The sequence below is a fragment of the Puma concolor genome, chromosome B1 (genome assembly GCF_028749965.1).
Source record: "Puma concolor isolate L17-30 chromosome B1, mPumCon1.1.hap2, whole genome shotgun sequence".
In the NCBI taxonomy this organism is placed as follows: domain Eukaryota; kingdom Metazoa; phylum Chordata; class Mammalia; order Carnivora; family Felidae; genus Puma; species Puma concolor.
Window position 1 is genome coordinate 16,179,485 of NC_141670.1, and position 27,529 is coordinate 16,207,013.

Here is a 27,529-nt window from a genome sequence, read left to right on the forward strand (position 1 = left end):
TTAAAAAAAAAAGTTTTTAGGGGGCACCTGGGTGGCTCAGTCAGTTAGGTATCCGACTCTTGATTTCAGCTCAGGTCATGATCTCGCGATTTCGTAAATTTGAGCTTCACATCAGGCTCTGCACAGGCAGTGTGGAGCCTGCTTGGGATTCTCTCTTTCCCTCTCTCTGCCCTTTCCCCACTCGTGCTGTCTCTTTCTCAAATTAAATAAAATTGAAAAAAAAATCTTAAAGTTTTTAGAAGTAAAATAAGGCAATAGCAAAAAAATAAGTAAAATAAAGTTCAATCTAATACATTGAAAATAATAGCACTCTAACGCTCCATGATGGAAAAAGTATATATAGAGTACTCATATACTCACGCTAGTTATCACTAGTACATTTTTCTAAAGTGGCTATGTATGCTTTAACATGAGGCATGCTCAAATACTTGATCCTTTGTTTTTCAATTGAAATCTAAAAAAATTTGTAAGTTGAATAAACTTTCAGGAACACATTTATGTAAGTATGTATATAAGTATTTAAACTCACATATTTAAGAAACATTGCTTTCCCTAGTTTTCTTTAATGAAACAGTTTTGTTCCAACTCTTTACAGTATTTCAATATCATGCCCATCATCACTAGAGTCAGTTACTCAGTCATCTAACACAAGTCACTAGATGTATCAATCAGCTTTGCTTTCACCTAGGCTGAGATACAGACAGCAGTTTTAAAAATTTACATGTGATGCTATCACTGGAAATTTTATTCTAAGCCATATAAGTCCTTACTCATATAATATCTGTTCCTAAACACACACACACACACACACATCTGGGGGCACCTGGGTGGCTCAGTCAGTTAAGCAACCGACTTCAGCTCAGGTCATGATCTCACGGTTCATGGGTTCCAGCCCTGCATTGGGCTCTGCTGACAGCATGGAACCTGTTTCAGATCTCTCTCTCTGCCCCTCCCCTACTTGTGGGTGCACGCACACTCTCACTCTCTCTCTCTCTCTCTCTCTGAAAAACAAGTAAACGTAAACAAAAACAAAAACATCCTGTAGGCATATTCATGATCCCTATTAAAAAAACCAATGGTATTTTCTTTCTAAAGTTATTTTTTAGGGATGCCTGGGTGGCTCAGTCGGTTAAGCATCTGACTTTGGCTCATGTCATGATCTCAACAGTTTGCAAGTTTGAGTATCACATCGGGCTCCACACTCATGTTGTGGAGCCTGCTTTATATTCTCTCTCTCCCTCTCTCTCCACCCTTCCCTGCATGTGAGCAATCTCTCTTTCAAAATAAAGAAACCTAAAAACATAAAGTTATTTTTAAAGGTTTAAAGAAAAAAATCCAACACCTGTAGCTGAGAGGTCTCAATGCAAGGAATAACAACTGAATTTACTAAATTTGTCTTCTTCATGAACTTGTCAGATGAGAAATTCTGTGACATTCTTCCCACCCCCTTCCTTTGAATCTGGGCAGGCTTGAAACTGTGTGGACCAAAACAATATAGCCAAAAGTGTGACTTTCAAGGCTAGGCAAAGGAGGAGATGCACCCCCTATAGCCCCCCAACCTTGTTTGCTGGAATACTTGTACTTGGGCCCCTGAGCCACCCTGTGTCTGACTAGCCTGAAGCTGCCATGTTGTGAGGAAATTGAACCACATAAAGGGGCCACGTGTAGGCATTGCGATCCTAGTCTTTAGAGTCATCCTAGGTTGCTGCTTTTACACATCTAAGTTTTGTGTTTTGTTAGCAAAGCAACAATAACTAACACAAAACTGGGTACCAGTAATTGGAGTACTACTGCAATTAAAACCTAAAATACTAGCTTTGAGACCAGAGCTGGAAGGGTCTGGAGGAGACTGCTGATGTAGAGGATGAAGTGACAGAATTTTAGCAAAACTGTTGCCAGTGGTGACTAGGAAAATGGAAAAAATACCCGCCACTGGCGGATTTGGCTAAGTAGATCCCCGTGCAGGATGCTGAGAGTTATTAAAGGTTGATCGTATCCATAATGAAAAAGGAAAGAGAGGAGCTAAAAACAAGAACCGATCAGTTTTCAGTTAAAACACAGAATACAGAAGAACTAGGACTTATGGGGTTCAAAAATATAACTACTACGCCTTCCTAATCTCTCCTGGCAGAAGCCTGTCCCAGTACTCAAGGAGATATGACCGAGGACCCACGAGTGAGGTTCGGCTGCACTTAGACCTGATTTAGACCCTCAATGTCAAGGTTGGGGGTGGGGGATCTTTGAAAAGAGGAATGTATTTTTTACGTTTGAAGGAATGTAAAGCAGTATGTTGGACTAAAGAGGTTTTGAAACATGTCCATAAGCTACCTGACAGTCCTCCCCTTAGGATGGAGGGTATATGTCCCTCCCTCTTAAATCTGGGAAGGTTTATAACCATTTAAACTAAAGGAATGTGGAAGAAATGATGCTATAGGACTAGCATGATCACATTCTGAGGCTAGGTCATAAAAGGGGATGAGGTTACTGCCTTGCTTCCTTCAACACTGTACGTGGAGCCCTGAGCCACCGTGTTAAGAATAAGAAATCCAGCTACACCGAGGCCACCATATGTGAAGAAGTCGGGACCCATGCAAAGTCTGGTCTTTAAGTCATCGCAAGCCCAGACACCTGACAAATCAATAAATCAGCACCCAGCTGATTCCAGTCCCCAGCCATCAAGTCACCCTACCCTGGAGTCTCTCCACACCCCAGTGCTGGGCTAATTGGTTATGTAGCAACAGTAACTGGCATTTCATCACTTTAAATATTGTGTAACAGACAAAACACATGTGGACATTTATTCCATAAGCAAGCAGTTAAGTTTTCTGTGTGTATGATGTAATCAATCAATCAGTCTTCCACAGCGATTACGGCTCCGTCCATTTCATGGTCTAGTTCTGTTTTGCTTTTTATCAATCTCTTTGGTAGATCTGTGGTCAGTTTATTAATGTAAAATACTTCTTTGTCCCTTTAGTGACATCCTCTCATGATGTATCTAATTATTTCACATAGAATCTAGGTGGTACGTTTCCAAAATGTGTCAATTTTGCCCTGCAGATTCTTCCTAAACTGACCTAATTTCACCTGTACAAAGTACGAAACATACCTTCAAATGTGGTCATGTCCGTTTATTCACTGCTCTCCAAACATGAGATTCATGCCATAACCCAACGCATAAACTTTTGTTTACTCCACTTTCAAAATGTCCTCTCTGCCTGCCTATTCGGTGCTTTACAGACCAAGGCCGAAGAACTTAATTCCAACCACACCTTATGAACATTTAAATAGTCAAGGCAGGCTTGGGGTGGGGTGGGAAGTCTCCCCAAAGCAGCCACCTAATTGAGCTAAAAGAGGCTGAAATATTTAGAAATCCTACTAAACTTTCAAGGTCTACTTTAAAGTAAGATATCTAAAATAAACAAATAAGAAAATAAATAGGTAACTAAGTAAATAAAGCCAGACACTTAATAATGCTAGTCCACACTAATCTTCCCTTCTAATAGTTCTCATAGAACCCCAGAACTCTGAACTTAGAATATACCTTAGCAACCTACATCAACTACCTAATGCTACAAATGAAGAAACTAGGGCACAGTTAACTGCTTGTCTATGGTCACATGGATGAGACCCAGAAGCCAAAAATCTTCTGATTCCACTTCTAGAATTTTCTTCACCACATTTTGTAAGTAACCAAGCTTAATATTGTATCACTGTTCTCTGACCTATAACTGGGAGACTTGATTTTACATTCTTTGATTAACCTTTGTTTCCCAGGCTTAATATTTTATAGTTCGAATTTACAAACTTGTTAACAAGTTTATTTGAAACCAGTAAATAACATTAACACTGTTAGCTGTGCAGGCATCCCTCACTATCTGAACTCTGGCCCAATAGTTCCTCTAATAGCTCACTAAATTTTTAATCAAAACAATAAACCATTTTAACATGATGTTTAAATTGAGAGGGTGCAGAGTATGCTGTGCTCCCACCTCAGCTGTTCTCTGATGGCATCACATTACCTGCTCACAATTTCTTTTTTTAATTTTTTTTTAATGATTATTTATTTTTGAGAGACAGAGACAGAGTATGAGCGAGGGAGGGGTGGAGAGAGAGAGAGAGAGAGAGAGAGAGAGAGAGACAGAAAGAGAGAGAGAGAGAGAGAGAGAGAGAGAGAGAGAGAGAGAGAAAGACACAGAATCTGAAGAGGTTCCAGGCTGAGCTGTCAGCACAGAGCCCGATGCGGGGCTGGGAACTCACAAGCCGTGAGATCAAGACCTGAGCCAAAGTCGGATGCTTAACCGACTGAGCCACCCAGGCACCTCTCCTGCTCACAATTTCTGAGCTGTGGTATGCATTGCCACTGTTGTCTTCTTCATTTGAAGTGGAAAAGGTTATGAAGAAATTAGTTGAGCCTAAGAGGCCTAGAAGAGCCCAAAGAGTATAAGTTGAAAGTGATAAAGTATATTGAGAAATGTGTGCAGAAAAGGCATAGATAGGCTGGCCATGCACACATCTCTATCTTACCAGGTCCAATGTTTTAGTTTTACGGGGAAAAACCAAGAATCCTTACAAAAATATTCTTGGATCTGAAAAACAGTGGGTCAATCGAGCACGAATAATAATTTTGAAAGACAGAAATACTTTTTGCAATAGACTGTTGGCCATGATTAGTGTTTCAAATCTTTTACTGTTAAAGGAGTGCCTGGGTGGCTCAGTCAGTTAAGTGTCCGACTCTTGATTTTGGCTCAGGTCATGATCTCACAATTCATGAGTTCAAGCCTGGCATCAGGCTCTGTGCTGACAGTGTGGAGCCTGCTTGGGATTCTCTGTCTCCCTCTTTCTCTGCCCCTCCCCTGCTCGCACGCTCTCTCTCAAAATAAATAAACTTAAAAAAAATTAAAAAGAAATAAGTAAAGTATTTTACTGCTAATAAAGGAACCCTTGTGGATTAAGGGCTCCAGTAACAGATGTACCAAGTGGCAAAATGCCACCTTTGTTCCTGTACCTTTAAAAGCTCTGAGCACTACTTATAACCAGGTCACTCAGATCAGGGTTCCCTACTGTGCAGCAGTATGAATAAATTTTCCTCCTACATTTAGCTCAGTTTCTGTGTTTAAACAGTATTTCAGTGCTTCAATTATATTTGGATGAGAAACTTTTCAGGGATTTGGGGTGGGAAAAATGTTTAGGCTTTCTATATCCAATTAAGTTTCCAAAAAGAATTAGACAGGAATAGTGAGAGATACCTGTATGTTTCTTCAGCGAAACCAAATAGTTTTTTGTGTCTTGAATCTCAATACTAGGGTCCCTGGAGACCGGTATCGCCATCAGCCAAGGTATCACCACCAAGCTGACTAGAAATGTAGTTCCTTGTGTTTTACTCTAGATTTAATGAACCAGAATCTGCATTTTAAGAGGCTCTCCAAGGACCTGTATGCATATTAAAGCTTAAGAAACCTTGGCCTTGTGGATGCCCAATTAGCATACATTTCTACTTTCCTCCTCCTTTTTTTTAAAAAAACGTATTTATTTATTTTGAGAGAGAGAGAAAGAGAGCCTGTGCATGCGTGAGCGAGCATGCACACGTGACTGAGTGGGGGAGAGGGGCAGAGAGAATCCCAAGCCAGCTCTGTGCTGTCAGTGCACACAGGCCTAGATCTTAGGAACCCAACCGTGAGATCCTGACCTGAGCGGAAATCAAGAGTCAGTTGGACACTTAACCACCCAGATGCCCCTCCTCTTCATTTCTTCTTAACAAGTCTTCCCACCCCACTTCCCTTTTAAAGACACCTACCTATCCCTTTCCTACGAAGCCCTGTCCTTAAGGGGAAGATTCCTTCCGTTCTCCTGACTCCCACCCCAACTCTAGGGTGAATGACCAGCCCACAATAATCCCATTCCTCTTGCCAATGAATGTTTTAGGAATAGGAGTGTTACCCAATTCTGGGCAGTGAGACATGAGTCAGTTGAGAGTGCTTCTTTAAAGTTTCCTCCATTCTGAGAAAGCCAGAGGAAGAAACAGTTTCCCTTTGCCTGGACATCATCATGTCTGGATATGAATACTAAAAATTCTGCAGACATTTCCTACTAGCCTTAGAATGAAACCAACACCACACAGCTGGACGAACACAGTGGTAGAACCTGGGTCCCTGAGGACATTTTTGAGCCACTGTACTGGTCAACCCTCAAGCACGATCTATTTCTGGAATTCTTGTTAGGTGAGAAATACCGTTTCCAAAATCATCCTAATACAAACAGTTAATCATCAATAGTCCTGAAAAAAAAGCTCAGTGATTCACTGAGATGATGGCTTTTTTAGATGGCTTTTTCAAAATCTGACAATTCTAAAAGAGTCATGGGCTTTCTTCCTAAAAGAAGCTTTTTATTGGATGTGTCCCCCACCCCGCCAATTCCTAGGATAGAGTGGTGCTTGTAATTTGTGGAATCAAAAAGTACTTATAAAAATAAAAAATGCAGGGGTGCCTGGGTGGCTCAGTCGGTTAAACATCCGACTTCAGCTCAGGTCTTGATCTCACAGTTCGTGGGTTCGAGCCCCGCGTCGGCTCTGTGCTGACAGCTCGGAGCCTGGAGCCTGATTCAGATTCTGTGTCTCCCTTGCTCTCTGCTCCTCCCCTGCTCAAGCTCTGTCTCTCTCTGTCTCTCAAAAATAAATGTACAAAAAAAAAAAAAATGCAACAGTGGGCCCTTAAAATGCAAATTATAACTTAATCAAACAGTATTAAAAAAAACACACACGATAAAACCTGCAAGTCATATTATACATTTTCATTAATTTTCTGTAACATTATTTCTTTTCAATATACGTCACTTTTTTCAAACCTAATTTTAAGAAAATTTTATGAGATACTTTATATGCCAAATGTTAGTCTGCTACATTTAAAAAATTTTATTAAAAAATTTGCTGGGGGGGGCGCCTGGGTGGCTCAGTCGGTTAAGCGTCCGACTTCAGCTCAGGTCACGATCTCGCGGTCCGTGAGTTCGAGCCCTGCATCGGGCTCTGGGCTGATGGCTCAGAGCCTGGAGCCTGCTTTCGATTCTGTGTCTCCCTCTCTCTCTGCCCCTCCCCCCTTCATGCTCTGTCTTTCTCTGTCTCAAAAATAAATAAACGTTAAAAATAAATACACAAACATTAAAAAAAAAAAATTTTGCTGGGGCGCCTGGGTGGCTCAGTCTGTTGAGCGTCTGACTTCAGCTCAGGTCATGATCTCACAGTTTGTGGGTTCGAGCCCCGCATCAGGCTCTGTGCTGACCGCTTGCTCAGAGCCTGGAGACTGCTTCGGATTCTGTGTCTTCTTCTCTCTCTGCCCCTCCCCCGCTCATGCTTTGTCTCACTCTGTTTCTCAAAAATAAATGTAAAAAAAAAATTAAAGAAAGACACATTCAAGATGTACGATTGGCAAGTAAATTATAATGTAAAGACTATGAATTAATTAGTTTCAAATTTCACAATGCAACTAATGTGGAATCTTGGTATGGTGCCAAAGAATATCTAAAATTAATTGAACAGGCTATTAAAATACTCCTCCGTTTTCCAAACATATCTGTGTGAGACCAGATTTTCTTCACATACTTCAGCCAAAATAACATATCACAACAGTTGTATGCAGAAGTCAATATGAGAATCCAGGTATCTTCTATTGCCAGGCATTAGAGATTAGCAAAAATTACTCTTTTTTTTTTTTTTTGGAAATATGTTTCATGAAGTATGTTACTTATTACCATTATTGGTTTATTACCATTATTCTTAGATGAATTAATAAATATTGTTTAAATTCCTCATATAATTTCTAATATGGTAAACATTTATAGATATAATCCACATAAACAAAAGGTTCTTTGGGGTCCTCAATAATTTTTAATAAGAGTGTAGATGCTTTTTTAAAAACAAAAGAAAAGAGTGTAAATGCTTTTGGTCTTAAGGCCCAAAAGTTTGTCAACTGTTGTGCTAGAGCACCAGGGTTGGTGCTGGAAATCTGGAAGAGTTGTAGGTACAGTCCTCGACTTGAATCATACAAGTGATCTTACAGACTGGAAAGTGGCCATAAAAATTTTTTTTTAATTAAAAATTGTTACAGTGTGGGGCGCCTGGGTGGCTCAGTCGGTTAAGCGTCCGACTTCAGCTCAGGTCACGATCTTGCGGTCCATGAGTTTGAGCCCCGCGTCGGGCTCTGGGCTGATGGCTCAGAGCCTGGAGCCTGCTTCCGATTCTGTGTCTCCCTCTCTCTCTGCCCCTCCCCCGTTCATGCTCTGTCTCTCTCTGTCTCAAAAATAAATAAACGTTAAAAAAAATTTTTTTTTAATTGTTACAGAGGATGCTTGATAAAGAAATAGAGATTTTCCCTAAAAAAGAAAATTAATCAGATATATTAACAATTATAACTCTGAAGGAAGCACACATGTATTCTGTGTATTTCAGATGGCAAATCTAAGAATAGGTAATTGTTAAAAAAAATTAAATTTCAGTGAAACATATGAAGTACAGTTCCCAACACTGTAGCTGGGTTCCTCAGTTCCTTCATTGACAAATAGTGTCTCTTTTGTGCCAATACCTGCTGAATTTGGAGATTCTAGCAATGAGCAAGATCCTGCCCTCATGTTGCTTATACTCTAGTGGCAGAAATAAGTAAGCAAACTACACTAATTCCAGGGTCTGGTAAGTATTCTGATGGAAGGAAACAGGCTTTGTGACAGAGAGCCAGAGATGTGAAATAGAGATGTGAAGCTACTCAAGACAGAACATTCAGAAAAAGTATCTCTGAGTGGGTGATATACAAACTAAGACTTGAGCAACAGACAGAAGCACCCTATGCAAAGAAAAAAGGCAACAAGCAAGTGGAAATGCCCCATAAATACAAAGTATCCTGAGAATGGTAAGGAAGCATTGTGACTGGAACAAGGTAATAAGAGATTTAAAAAAAAGAAAGGGGGGGGTGCCTGGGTGGCTCAGTCGGTTAAGCCTCCGACTTCAGCTCAGGTCATGATCTCGCGGTTTGTGAGTTCGAGCCCCACGTCGGGCTCTGTGCTGACATCTCAGAGCCTGGAGCCTGCTTCAGGTTCTGTCTCCCTCTCTCTCTGCCCCGCCCCTGCTCACGCTCTGTCTCTCTCTCCCTCTCTCTCTCTCTCTCAAAAATAAATACATATTTAAAAAAATTAAAAAATAAAAAGGAGTTGCAGGATATCCATATGATATAGACTAATGGTTTTCATCAACTTTAAAGGATATGAGACTAACTGCGTTGGAATTCCTGTAGCAGAGCCTAGGCATCAGTATGACACTAATATACCTCGTAGGGTAAGAATCACTAATACTGAGTCTGTTAGGCTACTGTAAGGAATTTGGATTTTACTTTTACTTATTTGAGAGAGAGAGAGAGAGAGAGAGAGAGAGAGAGAGCGAGCACGCGTGAGAGTAAGAGAGGGGCAGAGGGACAGAAATAATCTTAAGCGGACTCCAGACTCTGTACAGAGCTGGATGCGGGGCTCCATCCCAGGACACTGGGATCTTATCTGAACCGAAATCAAGTCAGATGTTCACCTAAGTCACCCAGGTGCCCTGGATTTTACTTTTAATGTACGAGTAAGCCTACTGAAGAATTAAGAAGGAAACTGGTAAGACTGATTTTATTTTTAAAAGATCACTCTCGTTGTTAGGGGAAGACACAAGGGGCAAGAATAAAAAAAAAAAAAACTCCTCAATCCTGAAAGTTTTAAGAGACTGAAGGAGCATTTATCAGAACAGTGAGTGGAGGCCTAAAACATAGATGGTGATGGGCAAAGCCAAGAGTCTGATTTTTCAGACATACTAAACAATCAATAGGTACAATCAGAGCAAAGAAAAAACCTACAAAAAAGGGGACGTTCAAATGTCCAAAATACTTTATTCATCTGACTGTGAGAATAATTTGACTACATAAGGGATTTGTTTATGCTCTTACATTACCATCCCGTGTGAATTATGTAGCTAAAGATTTATTCTTTCAACTGACATTTCAAACAAAGATGGAGAATACTACTTACAACTTAAAAATGTTGTCTTTAGGGAGCCTGGGTGGTTCAGTCAGTTTTGCGTCCAACTTTGGCTCTGGTTATGATCTCGCAGCTCGTGAGTTCGAGCCCTGTGTCGGGCTCTATAATGACAACTCAGAGCCTGGAGCCTGCTTTGGATTCTGTGTCTCCCTTTCTCTCTGCCCCTCCCCTGCATGTAGTCTGTCTCTCAAAATAAATGAACATTTTTTTAAAAATTAAAAAATAAATAAATAAAAATGTTGTCTTCAACTGACCTAAAATCTAACCTGGAAACCTAATATTTCACAGTTATGTTAACTAGTGTAAAGGTAACGTTTCAACTTGCTTTTACTTTACCTAAAATATAGTTTCTTTCACACCAAATAATAACAACAAATTGACATATCCAAAAAGTAATAATAAATTGATGTGGAAATACAGCACTAAAGATTTTTACTAATTAAAAAGTATTGGGGCGCCTGGGTGGCGCAGTCGGTTAAGCGTCCGACTTCAGCCAGGTCACGATCTCGTGGTCCGTGAGTTCGAGCCCCGCGTCAGGCTCTGGGTGGATGGCTCAGAGCCTGGAGCCTGTTTCCGATTCTGTGTCTCCCTCTCTCTCTGCCCCTCCCCCGTTCATGCTCTGTCTCTCTCTGTCGCAAAAATAAATAAACGTTGAAAAAAAAATTAAAAAAAAAAAAAAAGTATTTACAGCTTATGAAAGAATATATCATGCTCATGGGTTAGAAGATTAATATTCTTAAAATGTCCATACTACCCAAAACAATTTATAGATTCAGTACAATCCCCATCAAAATGCCAATGGCATTTTTCACAGAGCTAGAACAAAGCATCCTAAAATTTGTATGGAAAAACAAAAGACCCCAAATAGCCACGCCAATATTGAAAAAGAATAAAAAAGCTGGAGGTATTATACTTCCTGATTTCAAACTCTACTACAAAGCTACAGTATTCAAAAGAGTATGGACTGGCACAGAAACAGACACGTAGATGAAGGGAATAGAACAGAGAGCCCAGAAATAAGAACACACACACATAGTCAATCTGTGACAAAGACGGTGAGATCATACAATGGGGAAAAGACAGTCTCTTCCATAAATGGTGTTAGAAAAACTGGACAGCTATATGTAAAATAAAGAAATTAGACTATCTTCTACCATATATAAAAATAAACTCAAAATGGATTAAAGATTTGAATGTAAGACCTGTAGAATGTAACTCCTAGAAGAAAACATAGGAAGTAAGCTCCGTGACATCAGTCTTTGCAATATTTTTTTGGCTCAGTCTCCTCAGGCAAGGGTAATAAAAGCTAAAGTAGGATTACATCAAACTAAGAAGCTTTTGCGCAGTGAAGAAAACCATCAACAAAATGAAAAGGCAACCTACTGAATGGGAGAAGATATTTGAATCATACATCTGATAAGGAGTTAATATCCAAAATACATGAAGAACTTACACTCTCAAAAACTATCAAAAAAAAAAAAAAGCTTGATTAAAAAATGGGTAGAGGACCCGAATAGGCCACAATGAAATACTACTTCATATTTCTCAGAGTGGGTAAAATAAACAAGACAAGCACTGTTGGTGGGGATGCAAACTGGTGCAGCCACTGTGGAAAACAGTATGAGAGGTTCCTCAAAAAATTAAAAATAGAAATACCATATGATCCAGTAATTCTACTAGATATTTATCCAAAGAAAACATACCGTTAATTTGAAAATATATGCACCCTTATGTTTACTGAAATATTACTTACAGTAGCCAAGATATGGAAGCAACCCAAGAGTCCATCCATAGATGGATAAAGAAGATGTGGTATATATGTGTGTATATATGTATACATATAAATACACACACAGTGGGATACTATTCAGTCATCAAAAAGAATGGAATCTTGTCATTTACAACAACATGGAGACCTAAAGACGATAATACTAAATGAAATAAGTCAGAGAAAAACAAATACTATATGATTTCACTCATACATGCAATTTTAGAAACAAAACAAAGAAAAAGAGAGACAAATAGACTCTTAAATACAGAGAATGGTAGTTGCCAGAGGGGAGGTGGGGGGGATGGGTGAAAAAGATAAAGGGGATTATGAGTACACTTATGATGAGCACTGAGTAGTGTATAGACTTGTTGAATCATTACACTGTGCACCTGAAACTAATAACACTGTATATTAATTATACTTTAATTAAAAAATTAACAACAAAAAAGGGCACAAGACCTGAATATATATTTTTCCAAAGATGACATACAGATGGTCAATAGGTACATAAAAAGATGCTCAACATAACTAATCATTAGGGAAATGCAAATCAAAACCACAATGAGATATCACCTGTCACAATGGCTAAAATCAACAACACAAGAAACAACAAGTGTTGGTGAGGATGTAGAGAAAAGGGAACCCTCTTATACTGTTGGGAATGTAAACTGGTGCAGCCACTACAGAAAACAGGACAGAAGTTCCTCAAAAGATTAAAAACAGAAATGCCAGGGGCGCCTGGGTGGCTCAGTCGGTTGAGCGTCTGACTTCAGCTCAGGTCATGATCTCACAGTTCGTGAGTTTGAGCCCCGCATCGGGCTCTGTGCTGACAGCTCGGAGCCTGGAGCCTGTTTTGGATTCTGTGTCTCCCTCTCCCTCTGCCCCTCCCTCACTCACGCTCTGTCTCTCAAAAATGAGTAAACATTAAAAAAAAATTTTTTTTTAAATAAAAAAACCCAGAAATGCCATATGATCCAGCAATCCACTTTTGGGTATTTATCCAAAGAAAATGAAAACAATTTAAAGAGATAATATGCACCCGTATGCTCACTGCAGCATTGCTCACCAGAGCCAAGATATGGAAGCAATCTAAGTGTCCACTGACAGATGGATGGATCGAGAAGATGTGGTATATATATATATATATACAATGGAATATTACTCAGCCATAGAAAAGAAAGAGATCTTGCCATTTGTGGCAACATGGACCTAGAGGGTATGATGCTGAGTGAGATAAGTCAGACAAATACCATATTTGTCTTTCACTTGTATGTGGAATCTAAAAAAACAAAACAAATGAACAAACAAAACAAAACTCTTAGATACAGGAAAACAAACTGTTGCTTACCAGAGGGGAAGAAGGCTTGGGGGAGGGGAGGATGAAATAAGCTAAGGGGATTAAGAGGTACAAACTTCCAGTTATAATAATAAATTAAGTCATGAGGATGTAATGAACAGTATAAGGAATATAGCCAATAAAGTTATAATAACTTTGTATGGTAACAGATGGTAACTAGACTCATCATGGGGATCATTTCATAATGTATAAAAGTATCGAATCATTATGATATACACCTGAAACTAATAGAATACTCTGTCAATTATACTTCAAAAAAATTTTCAATCTTAAAGGAACTGAAACTTGAATTATGTTGTTTCATCAACTTGGTAATTATTTTCAAATAATACTCTTTAATATTTAACTTAAAATCTGAATAGTTCCCTACAGTTTATTCTGAGTTCTTTCATTTGCCAGCATTCTCACCACTTTCTCTGACATGAAGACAACAGGTTAGGATATTTTTTTTTTTCTTTCAACGTTTATTTATTTTTGGGACAGAGAGAGACAGAGCATGAACGGGGGAGGGGCAGAGAGAGAGGGAGACACAGCATCGGAAACAGGCTCCAGGCTCTGAGCCATCAGCCCAGAGCCCGACGCGGGGCTCGAACTCACCGACCGCGAGATCCTGACCTGGCTGAAGTCGGACGCTTAACCGACTGCGCCACCCAGGCGCCCCGAGGATATTTTTAACTTCAGCGCTGCTGTCTTTCTTAAAGAAAAAAGCGAAATGGGGGCGCCTGGGTGGCGCAGTCGGTTAAGCGTCCGACTTCAGCCAGGTCAGGATCTCGCGGTCGGTGAGTTCGAGCCCCGCGTCGGGCTCTGGGCTGATGGCTCAGAGCCTGGAGCCTGTTTCCGATGCTGTGTCTCCCTCTCTCTCTGCCCCTTCCCCGTTCATGCTCTGTCTCTCTCTGTCCCAAAAATAAAATAAAAAACGTTGAAAAAAAAATTAAAAAAAAAAAAAAAAAAAGAAAAAAGCGAATGTATCTTATGCCCACATCCCTCTCAAATGTGAAAAACATCTGGCTCCGCCTCCCCCACTTATCTTATCTAGCTGTTCCCTCTAGGTTTTATGATTTTGTAAGACACTAAAACAAAATTTAGGGTGAGGTAGTTTCTACTCCTAGTTAATTAGCCTTTCAATAGTATAAATGATATTCCAGATATTTTTATGGTAAAATAGAGTTAATTGGAAAAGTTACTATAATATCAATTATCCAACAATAAAATATATTTAGAAAAATCAATGCAAATTCACAGCAATTGATATTTTAAGCTCAATATACCATGAAGTTTAATATGTAAGTTCAATATATACAGCTTTTAAAAAGAAAAGAAACTTACCTTTCAAAAGATGATTGAGGTCCATTGTGTCATGTAAGACTTTTTGTTTATATCTATGGTCTACGTTGGAATCTAACACTGAAGATTCTGGAGTGAGATCAGGCCCAGTTTTTTCTTTTCCCTTTTTGGTTGATTTCAAACATTTTGAATTATTTTTTAAATCCTCAACATTTCCATATACTTCTTGACTCACGTTTTCTTGCCTTTTAACTTTTACTTTTTGATCATTTGATGCTCCCAGTTCAAAAGACTGAATAGGGCTGATGTCTGGAGTTGAGAGAGGAGTGACATCTGTCACAGTATCTTCAGATTCCTCAGTGTAGTCATTGACTTTTGGTTTAGTACTTGAAGGTCGTGTTCCTGTTGATTTTACTCCTGATTTATATTTCTGTTTTGGTGACAAGTGGGTTACACCAGACAGACGTTTCTTTAATGATGGAGATGTATCAGAAATACAGTTATCAGACCCTGCATCTGAACAATCTGTACCTGAACTTGAAGATGAGGAAGACAAAGAGGAAGAGGAGGAAGAAGAATTACTTTTGGAATACTTTTTACTTATGTTTTTTTTAAGGTTATTAGGTGGTTTAGCTGACTTGGACCTGACATGCCGCATTTTCCCATCATCACTGCTCTCCTCTCCATCTGTATAATAATCATCGTCACCTTCTTTCACAATTTTGGGAATTCTACTTGGAGTGGGTAAGTGTATTTTATGCCCTGTTGTAGCATCCCACAATTTTTTTGATCTTGAAGTGGACAATGATAAAGAATTTCTGGTTCGCATATTATCATTTTCTACGGGGTGTTCTTCTGGAAGAATTTTCTTTTTTATTTCATTTTCCTTTCTTTGTATTCCAAATTTCAAGTTTACATTTTCTGTATCTTCGTCTATTCTCCTTTTAGGGTCATCATTTTGCTTGTCAAAAACTGAGTTACTTTCACATTTCTTTTCTTCTTCAAAGTCACTGTCAAAGAAAGAATGGTCCACTTCACCTTCTGATACATCTCCAAAACGATCCATGATGGCAAAAATATATCTGAAAAAAAGAGGCCAGTGTTACCATCAGACTGAAGAATAATTTCTTAATACTTTTCATTTTTTTACAGTAATTGCATATCTCAAACTGAGACGTTTGATTATAAAGAAACATGACAAAAACACCCCAAAAATATTAACTCAGTGAAATGATAATGGGGCTAGAGGAGTAATAACAAATTGTACCAATGATTTGAAAAATAAGTAAGTCTAATAATTCAGTTCACGAGTCATCAAGGCAAGCATATCACAAACATATACCTAGGTGAACCCTAAGGAAAATCTGCCTTCTAGAAGTACAATTAATTTAGACTAAGAAAGGATGATATTAAAACCTCCTAAAATTAGCTAAGCCAGCTTGGATTCAGAATTTGTCCTCTAACACCATTCTACACTAAAAACAAAAAACAAAAACAAAAACAAAACAAGAATCAAAAAATCATAATGACTTGGAAGGTAGCTGATTCTATTTCTGGAGGTAAAGAAAAACAAAGGCCTAAAGTATTTTACTGTTACCAGAAGGCACAATATTCAAATATGCCTGATAAAATGGTAATACAAGAAAGGCTCCAGTTTAAAGGGGCCTCCTCTGTTCAGGTTGCACAATTTAACACTGAAAAACAAAACACACAAAATACACTTAAAAAAATTTTTTTTAATGTTTATTTATTTTTGAGAGAGGGACAGAGCATGAGCAGGGGAGCGGCAGAGAGAGGGAGACACATAACTTGAAGCAGGCTCCAGGCTCTGAGCTATCAGCACAGAGCCCGATGCGGGGTTCAAACCCACAAACTCTGAGACCATGTCCTGAGCTGAAGTCAGATGCTTAATTGACTGAGCCACGCAGGTGCCCCCCAAAATACACATAAAAGTGAAAAAGTCCTTCTGTGATAACTTTTAGTCCATAGTGACATTCAAAAGAGCAAATAATATGAGCTGCATTAAAGGAAAGGCATATATAAACTAATAACATATAGCCAACAATCCAATTTTGTGCTCAGTATATTCAAATTATGATTAATTCTATTATGTAAAATCAAACAATAAAAGATTATATAATCTATATTCTAAAGCAATCATGATTCTCTGGAGCCTTTAATTGTTGAAGTGATACTGCAACCTATAAAATCAAGTACAAATATGATTTAAAAATCAACCAAACTTACATTACTAATACTAATGCAATAGGTTAATATGATAGATTAGAGGTATATATGGTAGTACATTTTATCATTGGGTAAATTTTTTTGCCTTTAACGTTTTGAAGAATATAAGGCATATTAAAAAATTTAACTATTCACAGTCAACTTTTAAACACTTAGGGAATCTGATTAAATTAGTAAGGTTAGACTTATAATTAGGTTTATTAAAAAAGTCTAAGTGCTGGGGTGCCTGAGTGGCTCAGTTGGTTAAGCATCCAACTGCAGCTCAGGTCATGATCTCATGGTTCGTGGGTTTGAGCCCCCCATTCGGCTCTGTGCTAATGGCTGGGAGCCTGGAGCCTGCTTTGTATTCTGTGTCTCCCTCTCCCCCACTCACACACTGTCTCTCTCTCGCTCTCTCAAAATAAAAAAAAAAAAGTCTAAGTGCTTACTAGGACTTCCTCTATTAGATATGTCAGTATCCCTGGTCAGATGTTCAAGGTACATAAGAAAATTAAATATACTAAAATTGAATTGTGCTGCAAGCTTGCAAATGGCATACAATGTTCAGGGAAATTTAAGCTAAGTCAGATTAATCAAAGTACAAATAAGTTTTAAAATTCTAACATATTATTAGAATTAAATTGATTTAAATTGAGATGTGTAAGTAGATCTTAAAAATTTAAGAAAAATTAGGTAACTTATACCTAAATATTAAATATAAGAAATATTATTTACTAAAAAAAGAAAAAATATTATTTCTCATAGCACAGATCAATGCCCTCTTAAGTTTTAAAACTCAAATCAGCAGAAGGAAGCCTCCTCCACAAGTCCTCAAAAGATATTTAATAAGGTTTTAGATGTCATATTTATCCATTATGGAATTAAAGTCTACTCTTTTTTTACTCTCTTAATTTATAAAAATTGAAACATCTCTTTTAAAGGATTTTGGCAATTAATTTTCAGAGCTGTAAGAAAGCCATAAGCCTTCTGAATCAGTACTTTCATTTCAGAAATTTATCCTAAGAATATAATACTAAAAAGAAGGAATGGAATTCTCATATTATTTCAGTAATACTGAAAAAACTTGAATAGAGGAATGTTATGATTCCATCAAAATTATTATTATATCAGGAGTCAGCCAGCTACTGTGCATGAGCCAAATCTGGCCTGCCATTTGTTTTTGTAAATAAAGTTTTACACACTACAGCTGCAGAGTTGAGTAGCTATGAGACTATATAGTCCACAAAGCCTAAAATATTTACCAAATGACTGGATTATGGAGGTTGTGGATCTCTGCTTATATCAGAGATATATGATATCATTATATCAGCATGAAAAATGAACACTACAAAACTGTTAGCCATACTGGGTTAATAATACAATTTACACACTTAAATAAAAACCAGGGGGAAAAAGAGCAAAATTAAGTCGACCTGTTAGAAGAAAAACCAACAATCCCACTGGATTTTTTATATTTCCATTACTGTTATTATAATAGTGTCCTTGCAATAAATTAAGCAAATAAGTGATGACTGCGAGTCTGCACAACGAAAAAGAAGGAACTGAGTCAGACACGCTCGGGCTCAAACTTAGTTCTACCACTTCCCAATTGTGTTTCTGGGTCATGTACAAGGATGTTCATCATAGCCCTACTGTTTATAATAGAAATGAGTTAGGGAAAAACTCAATGTCTAATAAGAGGAAAATGGATAAATGAAATGTTGTATGTAATATACTATATGTCAGTCAAAAAGGGTGAGCTGAGATCTATAAAAATAAAGTTTACTAAAAGAGCAAAATTAAATGAACAACAATACAATTATGTAAAACTTAAAACTAAATTCCTCACAGGCACAAAGTTACATAGCACGGACTGGAAGGACATACATTAAACAACTATAAGCTGTGAAGGGACGCAGACAGTTGGGGGATGGGGTGAGGATAAAGAACCTGGCAGAGGCTGGTGATTGTGGGTCATCACATACCTAAGGAGTGTGACTGGGGGCGCCTGGCTTGGCTCAGTTGGTAGAACATGTGACTCTTGATTTCCGGGTTGTGAGTCTGAGCCCCTCAATTGGGCCTAGAGCCTACTTTTTTTTTTATGTTTATTTATTTATATTTGAGAGAGAGTGCAAGCAGGGGAGGGGCAAAGAAAGAGGGAGACAGAATCCCAAGCAGGCTCTGCACTGTCAACACAGAGCCTGGCGCGGGCCTCAAACTCAAGAACCATGAGATCATGACCTGAACAGAAATCAAAAGTCAGACACTTAAAGGAGCCACCCAGGCACCCCAGAGCCTACTTAACTAAGAAAAACTTAAAGAAAAAAAATAGTATGATTGGTCATTGTCAATCCAATTCTGCCCACCTGAGTTCAGAAAGAAAAACGACCAATTAAAATGGTCACTGAATGGTGAGTAAGTAGCTCTTATAAACATTGTCACTAAATTTCCAAAAAACATTACCCTCTTTTGTAAGGTAATCAACTCTTTCATCCAAAATGTCAAGGGATGGAATAAAAAGGGGTTATTATTGTTTTTTTTTCTTTCGCACTTTGTCACATGGGTACGAATACCTTTGTGATTAAAACAAAAAAAATTTTTGTAGGTTTCTTCAAATTTTCAAAACAAATGGTTTCATGGCATAGCCCAAAGCATAAATTTTCCTAGTCAGTTTAAAAAACAAATCTTTCAGGGGCATCCGACTCTTGATTTCGTTTCAGGTCATCATTTCCCAGTTCTCGAGTATGTGCCAGGCATGGGGCTCCACGCTGACAGTACAGAGCCTGCTTGGGATTCTCTCTCTCTCCCTCTCCTCCCATCCCCCTGCCCTCCCTCCCTTCCTCTCTCTCTCTCTCTCTCAAAATAAATAAACATTTAAAAAAAATCTTTCAGGGGCGCCTAAGTGGCTCAGTCGGTTGAGCGTCCGACTTCGGCTCAGGTCATGATCTCGCGGTCCGTGAGTTCGGGCCCCGCGTCAGGCTCTGTGCTGACGGCTCAGAGCCTGGAGCCTGTTTCAGATTCTGTGTCTCCCTCTCTCTCTGCCCCTCCCCTGTTCATGCTCTGTCTCTCTCTGTCTCAAAAATAAATAAACGTTAAAAAAAAAATTTAAAAAAAAACTTTCAAAAACAAATCATCCAAATCATTTCACCTTCCATCTTCAGAAAAATTTGTTTACATTTTTCAGGAAATACACAAAATTAACATAACTAAGTCCCATTTGTATTAGTGCTATTATTCTAGCACAACTAACAGCTAAAATGTATCTAAGCTTAAAAAGTTTTATTACTCCTATTTACCAATGAGAAAAGTGAAGCAGAGCAAGAACTTGCCCAGAGTCACACAACTAGTGAGTGGCACAGCCAGGATTCTAAAGCAGGCATAGTTTAAGGATCCTGTTATTAACCACTGTTCTATTCTTCTTCAAATTATGGTCCTTCCAAAGGAACTAAGATCTGTTTTTGTTTTTTAACCTTTAAGATACATGGCTGTGATATCTATGATTTATATGATGGTAAACTGGGTAAGGTAACAAGATTTTCTTCTCATCACTGGGATTTTTAAAGGAAAACAGAACCTGTTTAGCAATGGTTTTAGCAGTTCTCTGTAGGAGAGGATGGTCTGTACAGTTAAAATAAGATACACATGCCAGTGATTGCCATGCATTTTGCTGATCTGCCATGTAGCAGTTTTCCTCTAACAAAGTAAATTGGAACAAATCTCACTGGCACCACAAATGAAATAAACTAGTAGCCTTAGGTAAATTAAAAGTGTTAACCTAGGTAACAAAAATTCAGAACTTTGAATTAACTTGTGACTCCCTAGAATCCAATATGAGCTTGTGATCAAACCCCCTTTCCAAATACAGTAGTGAATTCCAAAGTTATTTCTGGCAAGGAGAGTGACAATTCTGGAAGACACTAAACTTGAAATGTTTCCAGCAAGCCTCCTCTTTGTGTATTTGGCATTTCAAGTTAAATCTTGTGATTCCTGATAACCTTGAGTGAGACCTACGTAAAGTTCCTCAAGATGGTACATGGCAAAATAATGCAAGTTAGAACTAATACCCTTCCTGTATCCTCAGAGATCCCCAACAGTCCTGAAAGGAAAAGATTGTACCCCCTTACACTAGAACTAAGGCCTAGCAAATTTAAACGGCCTGACCAATTTCAAGTTATTAGTTTGTTTCTGGATGCTTCTTGTGATGTCAAGCTTTATCAAATTTGTGAATTAAAAAAAAAAAACTGAGATGGACGGTTGAAAATAAAGATTCAGAAGGTTCTGGATAAATGGAAAAGAAGCTAACATTCATATAGGTTATATACTAAGCACTTTCTAAGGACTTTTTCACTGATCAACCATTTAATACTGGTAACAACTTTGAGGTTCAAGATGAAGAAACTGCAGCTCAGACAGGTTAACTGACATATTCAAGACCACGTGGCCAGAAAGCAGTAGAGTCAGGATTTGGATCCAGGCAGTCTGGCCAGACAGTCAGCAGTCTTACTGATTATGCTATACTCAAATAAGCAGAATATTAATAAGCAAAAAACCCAATGGGGAGGTATACTCTGAAACAGCCAAATAATAACACAATTAATAGCACAGGCACAGAATGAGGGAAGGTAAGGTGCATGGAGGACCCCAGCTTAAAAGAAGGTTCTTTGAAAAAAGACGCGGAGCTTACCAAGCAGCAAAAGCATGACTTAGGAACCAAAAGACCAAAATACTCTTAAATCATATCCGGATAGTAATATACAGTCTAAGACAACTTGAATTATATTCTGCTGGTCAAACTACTTCTTGAATGAAGCATTTAGTTCTGGGTGCTAGGGGGAAGAGTCTAGAATTTAAGTCATGATCAGTGGTTTACAGAACAAGGCATTCATAAGCTAGTAAAAGAAATGGCTAAGAGAAAGCAGGTATTCAGATACTCAAAAAACTGTGACATGAAAAAAGATTTTACAACTGTTATTGGTAGTTCCAGAGGTAGAACTTGCATCAACAGATGTATAATGTATAAGGAAGCTGTTCTGAAATTAACATAAGAACTGCTCAAATGGAATGGGCTACTTTCTAAGATTATGAGCCAGAAGTCACTAGACAACGTTGGAGTTACATGTCTACTTGCTGGGATGCTACAAAAGGAATTCATGCATTAGATATGATTTTCCCAACTTTAACATTTTATGAACTAGGTCTAAATCCCAACATCAATCTGTAAGCCAAATGATTAGGAACTTCTTTGAAATCCCTATTTTTCATAGCTAAGTTTCCCACCTTATCTCCTTACCAAACTGGGAATTCCTGGCATCTTGCTCATCTTTATATCCCCAGCGCCTAAAGTGGGATCTGACAAATATTAGACATTCAAAGAATGTTTACCCGATGAGGGAGTCTGGAGTTAGGAGACTGAAGACCGAACCCTAGTCTCTTTGCTAGCTATGTCAGCAGAAAAATCAATGCTTCTCCCTGAGCTAGTTTCCTTGTTTCCCACAATCGTCCCCCACCAATCCCCACCGCACTCCCCACACCAGAATTAACTATCCCCTTATTTGTATTTACAGGGTTCATGTAGTCCTCAACAGTTGTAAGGACCCAACTTCCTAAGTGGTCACAGTTCGTGGGAGGTGGCGCATAAACCCTGGGAGACTTTCCAGGCATAACATCCAACAGACAAGGTTATCGTTAGGATTTAAACACTCCGGTGGTTTAAACGTAATTTACAGAAAAACTATCCAGTGATCCCATCCACCAAGTAATCCTTCTGATAACATTTATTTCCAAGTTAATGAGATTCCATTTACATTGGTAAATAAAAATATGCATTTAATAACACTGTAAAGATTCTCTTCACCACATACTGGGAAAGGGTAAAAATTAAATGACAGATCACTTAATAACTCTTCTGGGGCTCAATGAAAACCGGCATGTGTCAAAGCTGACTGGGCGTCACTTGGACACTCACCACTTGTCTAGCTCTTACAGAACCAGAAATACTAACGCTCAAGATACATCAGAAAAACACACAAATAATCTGGCATTTTTTAAACTGGCATTTTGTTACTGTCACGTTACACTGTTTCTATAATTATGTATACAATACGGTCCAAAGAAGGTAACCCGTGGGGTACACGAAAATCTCGGCCCGAAATAAACATCCCTTTTCCAAGAACTCGAGAGGGTCAGTTTACCACCTCCTCCGGACCACCCCCTTCCCCCACGGCCCCAGGCAGCAGCAGAAAACTGACAGCCCCTCAGGCGCCAGGGTTCAGAGTCAAAGCCGCGGAGGTGGGCGGCGGTGGCCTGAACCCAGCTCCTGGTTACAACCACTTCTTAACTCCGGCCGACCCCGGTCCCCACTCCAGCCGCGAAAGCGTCCTGAGGGCAGGCCCGGCGGCTCCCACAGGGGCCGGCTGGGGCTGCGAGCGGCCCCACGGACCCGCCGACCGCAGGCTCGGACGTCTTTGTTGTGGTTACACCCGCACCCGAGAGGCCGGCCGGGCCGTAGGGCCGGCGGAGCCAAGGGCTGGGGGAGGGGGTCCCGGCCGGCCGGCCTTCCTAACTTCCCACGCTGGCTTCCTCATACCGATTCTGAGTGCTCGCCGCAGCCTGGGCTCCGTAGAGGGGAAACGGATCCCGGAGGGGAAGGGTGGCGGGCGCGTCGCGGGCGGGGCGGCAAGGCGGCGGGGCAAGAGGGATTGCTCGCGCGCCGCTTACCTGGGTGCCGGGACCACTGCGGCCGCCTGGCGCGCCGCCCGAGGCGTTGCAGGCTCGCGCGCACACGCTAGCGCGCGCACGCAACCTCCGCTCGCGGCTCCCAGCCGCCTGGCTCGAGCTTCCGGAGGCGGAGACAGCGGAAAGGGAAAGGAGGGCGCCGAGGGATCGCTGCGAGCCACGCGGGAACTGGGCGGGGGCCCGGCGAGCGGCGCGGCTCCTGGTGGTTCCTCTCCTCTCCTCGCGGCGGGCGTCATAGAGCGCGGGGGGTTCGCCGGCGGCCTAGAGAGGCTCGACGCGCCGTGCGGTGGGTGGCCGGGACTGGGAGGCGGGGCCCGCGACTCTCGGGTGGGAAGGGACACGGGAGGAAGCTTACCTTTTAGGCCCTTAGTTGCCCGGTGCACCGTCAAGGTGCTAACTGCTGTTGCCCCCGCTGTTAACAGCAATGCGGGTGGACCTAGTTGTTAGGGTGGCCAATTTAACTGGGAAAGTGGCTTTAATGATCTTGTAACTCCTCCCTGAAACAACAGTAGTAAAAATGAGGGCGGCTGTGGCTTTACGATTATTTAGGTCAGTAAAGCTCAGATCAAAGAACTAGTTGTGTGATTCAAGAGCTGGTGACACATTATAAAGTCCTCTGACTATTGGTAAATGAGTTGGGTAGTTAAAATAAGAGAAAAATGTGGAATATGTTGAATGCCATAATTTTTCGATTTTGAACTCACAGTTGTGTAGTAGGTGTGGTAGAATAATGGTGCTCCAAATATGTCCACCTCCTAATCCCCAGAACGTGTGAATATGCTGTTTAACGTGGGAAAAGGGACTTGGGCTATGTGACTAAGGATCTTGAGATGGGAAAATTAACTTCGATTATCTAGGAGGGTTCAGTGTAATCAGATTTTTTTTTTTTTTTTACACTTAATTATTTTTGAGAGACAGAGAGAGACAGAGCCTGAGCAGGGGAGGGGCGGAGAGAGAGGGAGACACAGAATCAGAAACAGGCTCCAGGTTCTGAGCTGTCAGCACAGAGCCCGATGCGGGGCTCGAACCCACAGACCGTGAGATCATGACCTGAGCTGGAGTAGGTCCCTTAACCGACTGAGCCACCCAGGCGCTCCAAGTGTAATCAGATGGATTCTTAAAAATGAGAGTCAAGAAGATTCCAAGTCATTAATAGGAGGGGTGGCCATAGAAGCAAGATTGTAATGTATAGTACTGTGACTATAGTTAACAATACTGTGTTGTATATTTGAAAGTTAAGACAGCAGATCTTAAAACTTATCACAAGAGAAAAAAACTGTGGAGTGATTGTTGTTAACTGGACTTACTGTGGTATTCATTTCATAACATATATATCATGTTGTCACCCTAAATTTACATGCTGTTATATGTCACTTTTATCTCAGTAAAACTGTCAATTTAGGGGCTCCTGGGTGGCTCAGTTAGTTAAGCATCCGACTTCAGCTCAGGTCATGATCTTACGGTTCTTGGGTTCAAGCTCCGTGTCAGGCTCTGGGCTGACAGCTCAGAGCCTGGAGCCTGCTTCAGATTATGTGCCTCCCTCTCTTTCTGCCCTTCCCCCGCTCCCACGTGCTATCTCTCTCTCTCTCTCAAAAAATAAACATTAAAAGAAATTTTTTTAACTGTCATTTAAAAGATGTTTTTAATTAAAGAAAGCAGCAGGAGATCAGAGTGATGTAAGCGGCCTTGAGCCAAGGAAAGCAGGCACCTCTGGAAGCTGAGAAAGGGAAGAAAAGGTATTCTCCCCTGAAGCCTCCAGAAGGAATGCAGCCCTGTTAATACCTTGATTTTAGACTTCTGACCTCCAGAACAGAAAGAGAATACATTTGTGTTGTTTTAAAGCACTGGGTGTAGTAATTTATTATAGCAGCACTTAAAAACCTAATTCAATTAGTATTTGATAATGTATTTTTTTTACAAGGAAGTGCAAAGAAAGCTGGGAACTAAGGGTTATGCATAGCCTAGGGAGCATCACTAAGGAATTGGCTCTGTTTTTGTTCTTCACAATGCATTTTGTACTTTTCGGTTGTAACTACCAACAAATAACACAGAATCATTTTGTTCTTTTTGTAGACTAACCGCCAGGATTTCACTTAATTCTGCTTGGTAAAACTATGCTGGCACCATTTGCCAGGGATGATTGTCTGTCCACTCTGTGGTCAAAGTTTGCTATCCAAAGGGTTTGAATAGACATTTCTTCCAAGAATATATACAAATGGCCAATAAGCACAGGAAAAGATGCTCAACATCACTAATCATTAGGGAAATGCAAATAAATCATGAGGTATCACTTCACACATATTAGGATTGCTGTTATAAAAGTAAGACAGGGGGGCGCCTGGGTGGCGCAGTCAGTTAAGCGTCCGACTTCAGCCAGGTCACGATCTCGCGGTCCGTGAGTTCGAGCCCCGCATCAGGCTCTGGGCTGATGGCTCGGAGCCTGGAGCCTGTTTCCGATTCTGTGTCTCCCTCTCTCTCTGCCCCTCCCCCGTTCATGCTCTGTCTCTCTCTGTCCCAAAAATAAAAAATAAACGTTGAAAAAAAAAAAAAATTAAAAAAAAAAAAAAAAAGTAAGACAGGAAATAACAAGGATGGGCTAAGGTGTGGAGAGATTAGAACCCTTGTGTTTGGCTCCTGGGAATATGAAATGGTACAACTGCTATGGAAAACTGGCAGTTCCTCAGTAAACTGAACACAGGTACTATGTGAGCCAGCAGTTGCACTTCTGGGAATGTACCCTAAAGAATTGAAAGCAGAGTCTCAAATGGATGTTTGTATACCCATGTTCATAGCAGCATAATTCACCAAAGCCAAAAGACAAACAACCCAAATGTCCACAAAAGATAGATAAACAAACCTTAGGTGGCTCAGTCCATTAAGGCTCTGACTTCGGCTCAGGTCATGATGTCATAGCTCGTGAGTTCAAACCTCGCTTTGGACTCTGTGCTGACAGCTCAGAGCCTGGAGCCCGCTTCGCATTCTGTGTCTCCCCCTCTCTCTCTGCCCCTCTCCCTGCTCAGGCTCTGTCTGTCTCTCTCTCTCCCTCTCTCTCTCAAAAATAAACATTAAAAAAATTTTTTTAAATGCTGTAAATCCATACAAGAATATTATTCAGCCACAGAAAAGAATGAAGTTATGACATGTGCTATAATGATGGGTGAATCTTGAAAACATTTATGTTAAGTGAAATAAGCCAGACACAAAAGGACAAATATTACATGAATCCATTCACATGAATGAGGTACCTAAAATAGGCAAGTCACAGTAACAGATTAGAATAGAATTGGGGCACCTGGCTGACTCAGTCAGTGGCATGTGCAACACTTGATCTCAAAGTTGTGGGTTTGAGCTCCATGATGGGTGTGGAGATTGCTTAAAAATAAAATCTTCAAAAAAAGAAAAAGGAAGAGAGATTACCAGGGGCTGGGGATGGATGCCGGTGATGGTTGTACAACAATGTGAATGTACCTAATGCCACTGAGTTGTACACTTAAAAATGGTCAAAATATTAAATTTTGTGTATGTCTTACGAAAAATAAAAAAATCTTATATCTTAAACTTTAATTTCGGCTCTTTTTCTGGGCTATTAATTTGTAAGCTTTTGCCTTTTCCTGGTTTTCTTTTCCTGGAAAGAGCACATCCTCAGTAGTCTGTACTGAATGAATGAATCAACGAATGCATGAAGTCGATTGTAAACAAACTTCTTCAGGCCAGAGATTTTGCTCTGTGCCTCTTCATACTTCTGGTCACAGAGGGTCATCAACTCAGAGGTGTAAAAAAGCTCTTCCCTAAATTAATTGAATCTGAACTCTTTTATCAGAAAAGATGTAAATAATATCCCTTGGCCCCTTAAAAAACATTTTTTTTTCACTTATTGTATACCTCTTGAAGCAGAATATGAGCTTGACTGTTTCTGTAGAGAGCTATTAAAAGACCTTGGGATAATAGCTGGTGGTTTTTTCATCTATACTAAACTTCTTATAAGCATATGGAAAACTTTTGTTTTTTAATTTATGAATTAAGTTTTGAAGGATGAAATCTTTACTGGGTTGAAGTTTATAAACCAAATTGAAATTAAATGTAGTTAAGTTTCATATTTTTTAAGTATC

The 27,529-nt window shown here is 39.9% G+C and overlaps 1 protein-coding gene across 2 annotated transcripts in view; it reads right to left on the reverse strand.

Annotated features, from left to right (window-relative positions):
- The window catches only part of CFAP97 (cilia and flagella associated protein 97), a 40,580-nt gene extending 17,034 nt beyond the window's left edge, over window positions 1-23,546 (reverse strand). The window contains exons 1-2 of one of the 2 annotated variants that reach the window (XM_086703243.1): window positions 23,403-23,546; window positions 14,502-15,541 (exon numbers count right to left, since the gene is read on the reverse strand). In XM_086703243.1, coding sequence (XP_086559369.1) covers window positions 14,502-15,525 — 1,024 coding nt within the window. In that variant the 5' untranslated portion in view covers window positions 15,526-15,541; window positions 23,403-23,546. The other variant, XM_086703244.1, reaches the window with a different exon arrangement.
- Between the last annotated feature and the right edge of the window lie 3,983 nt (window positions 23,547-27,529).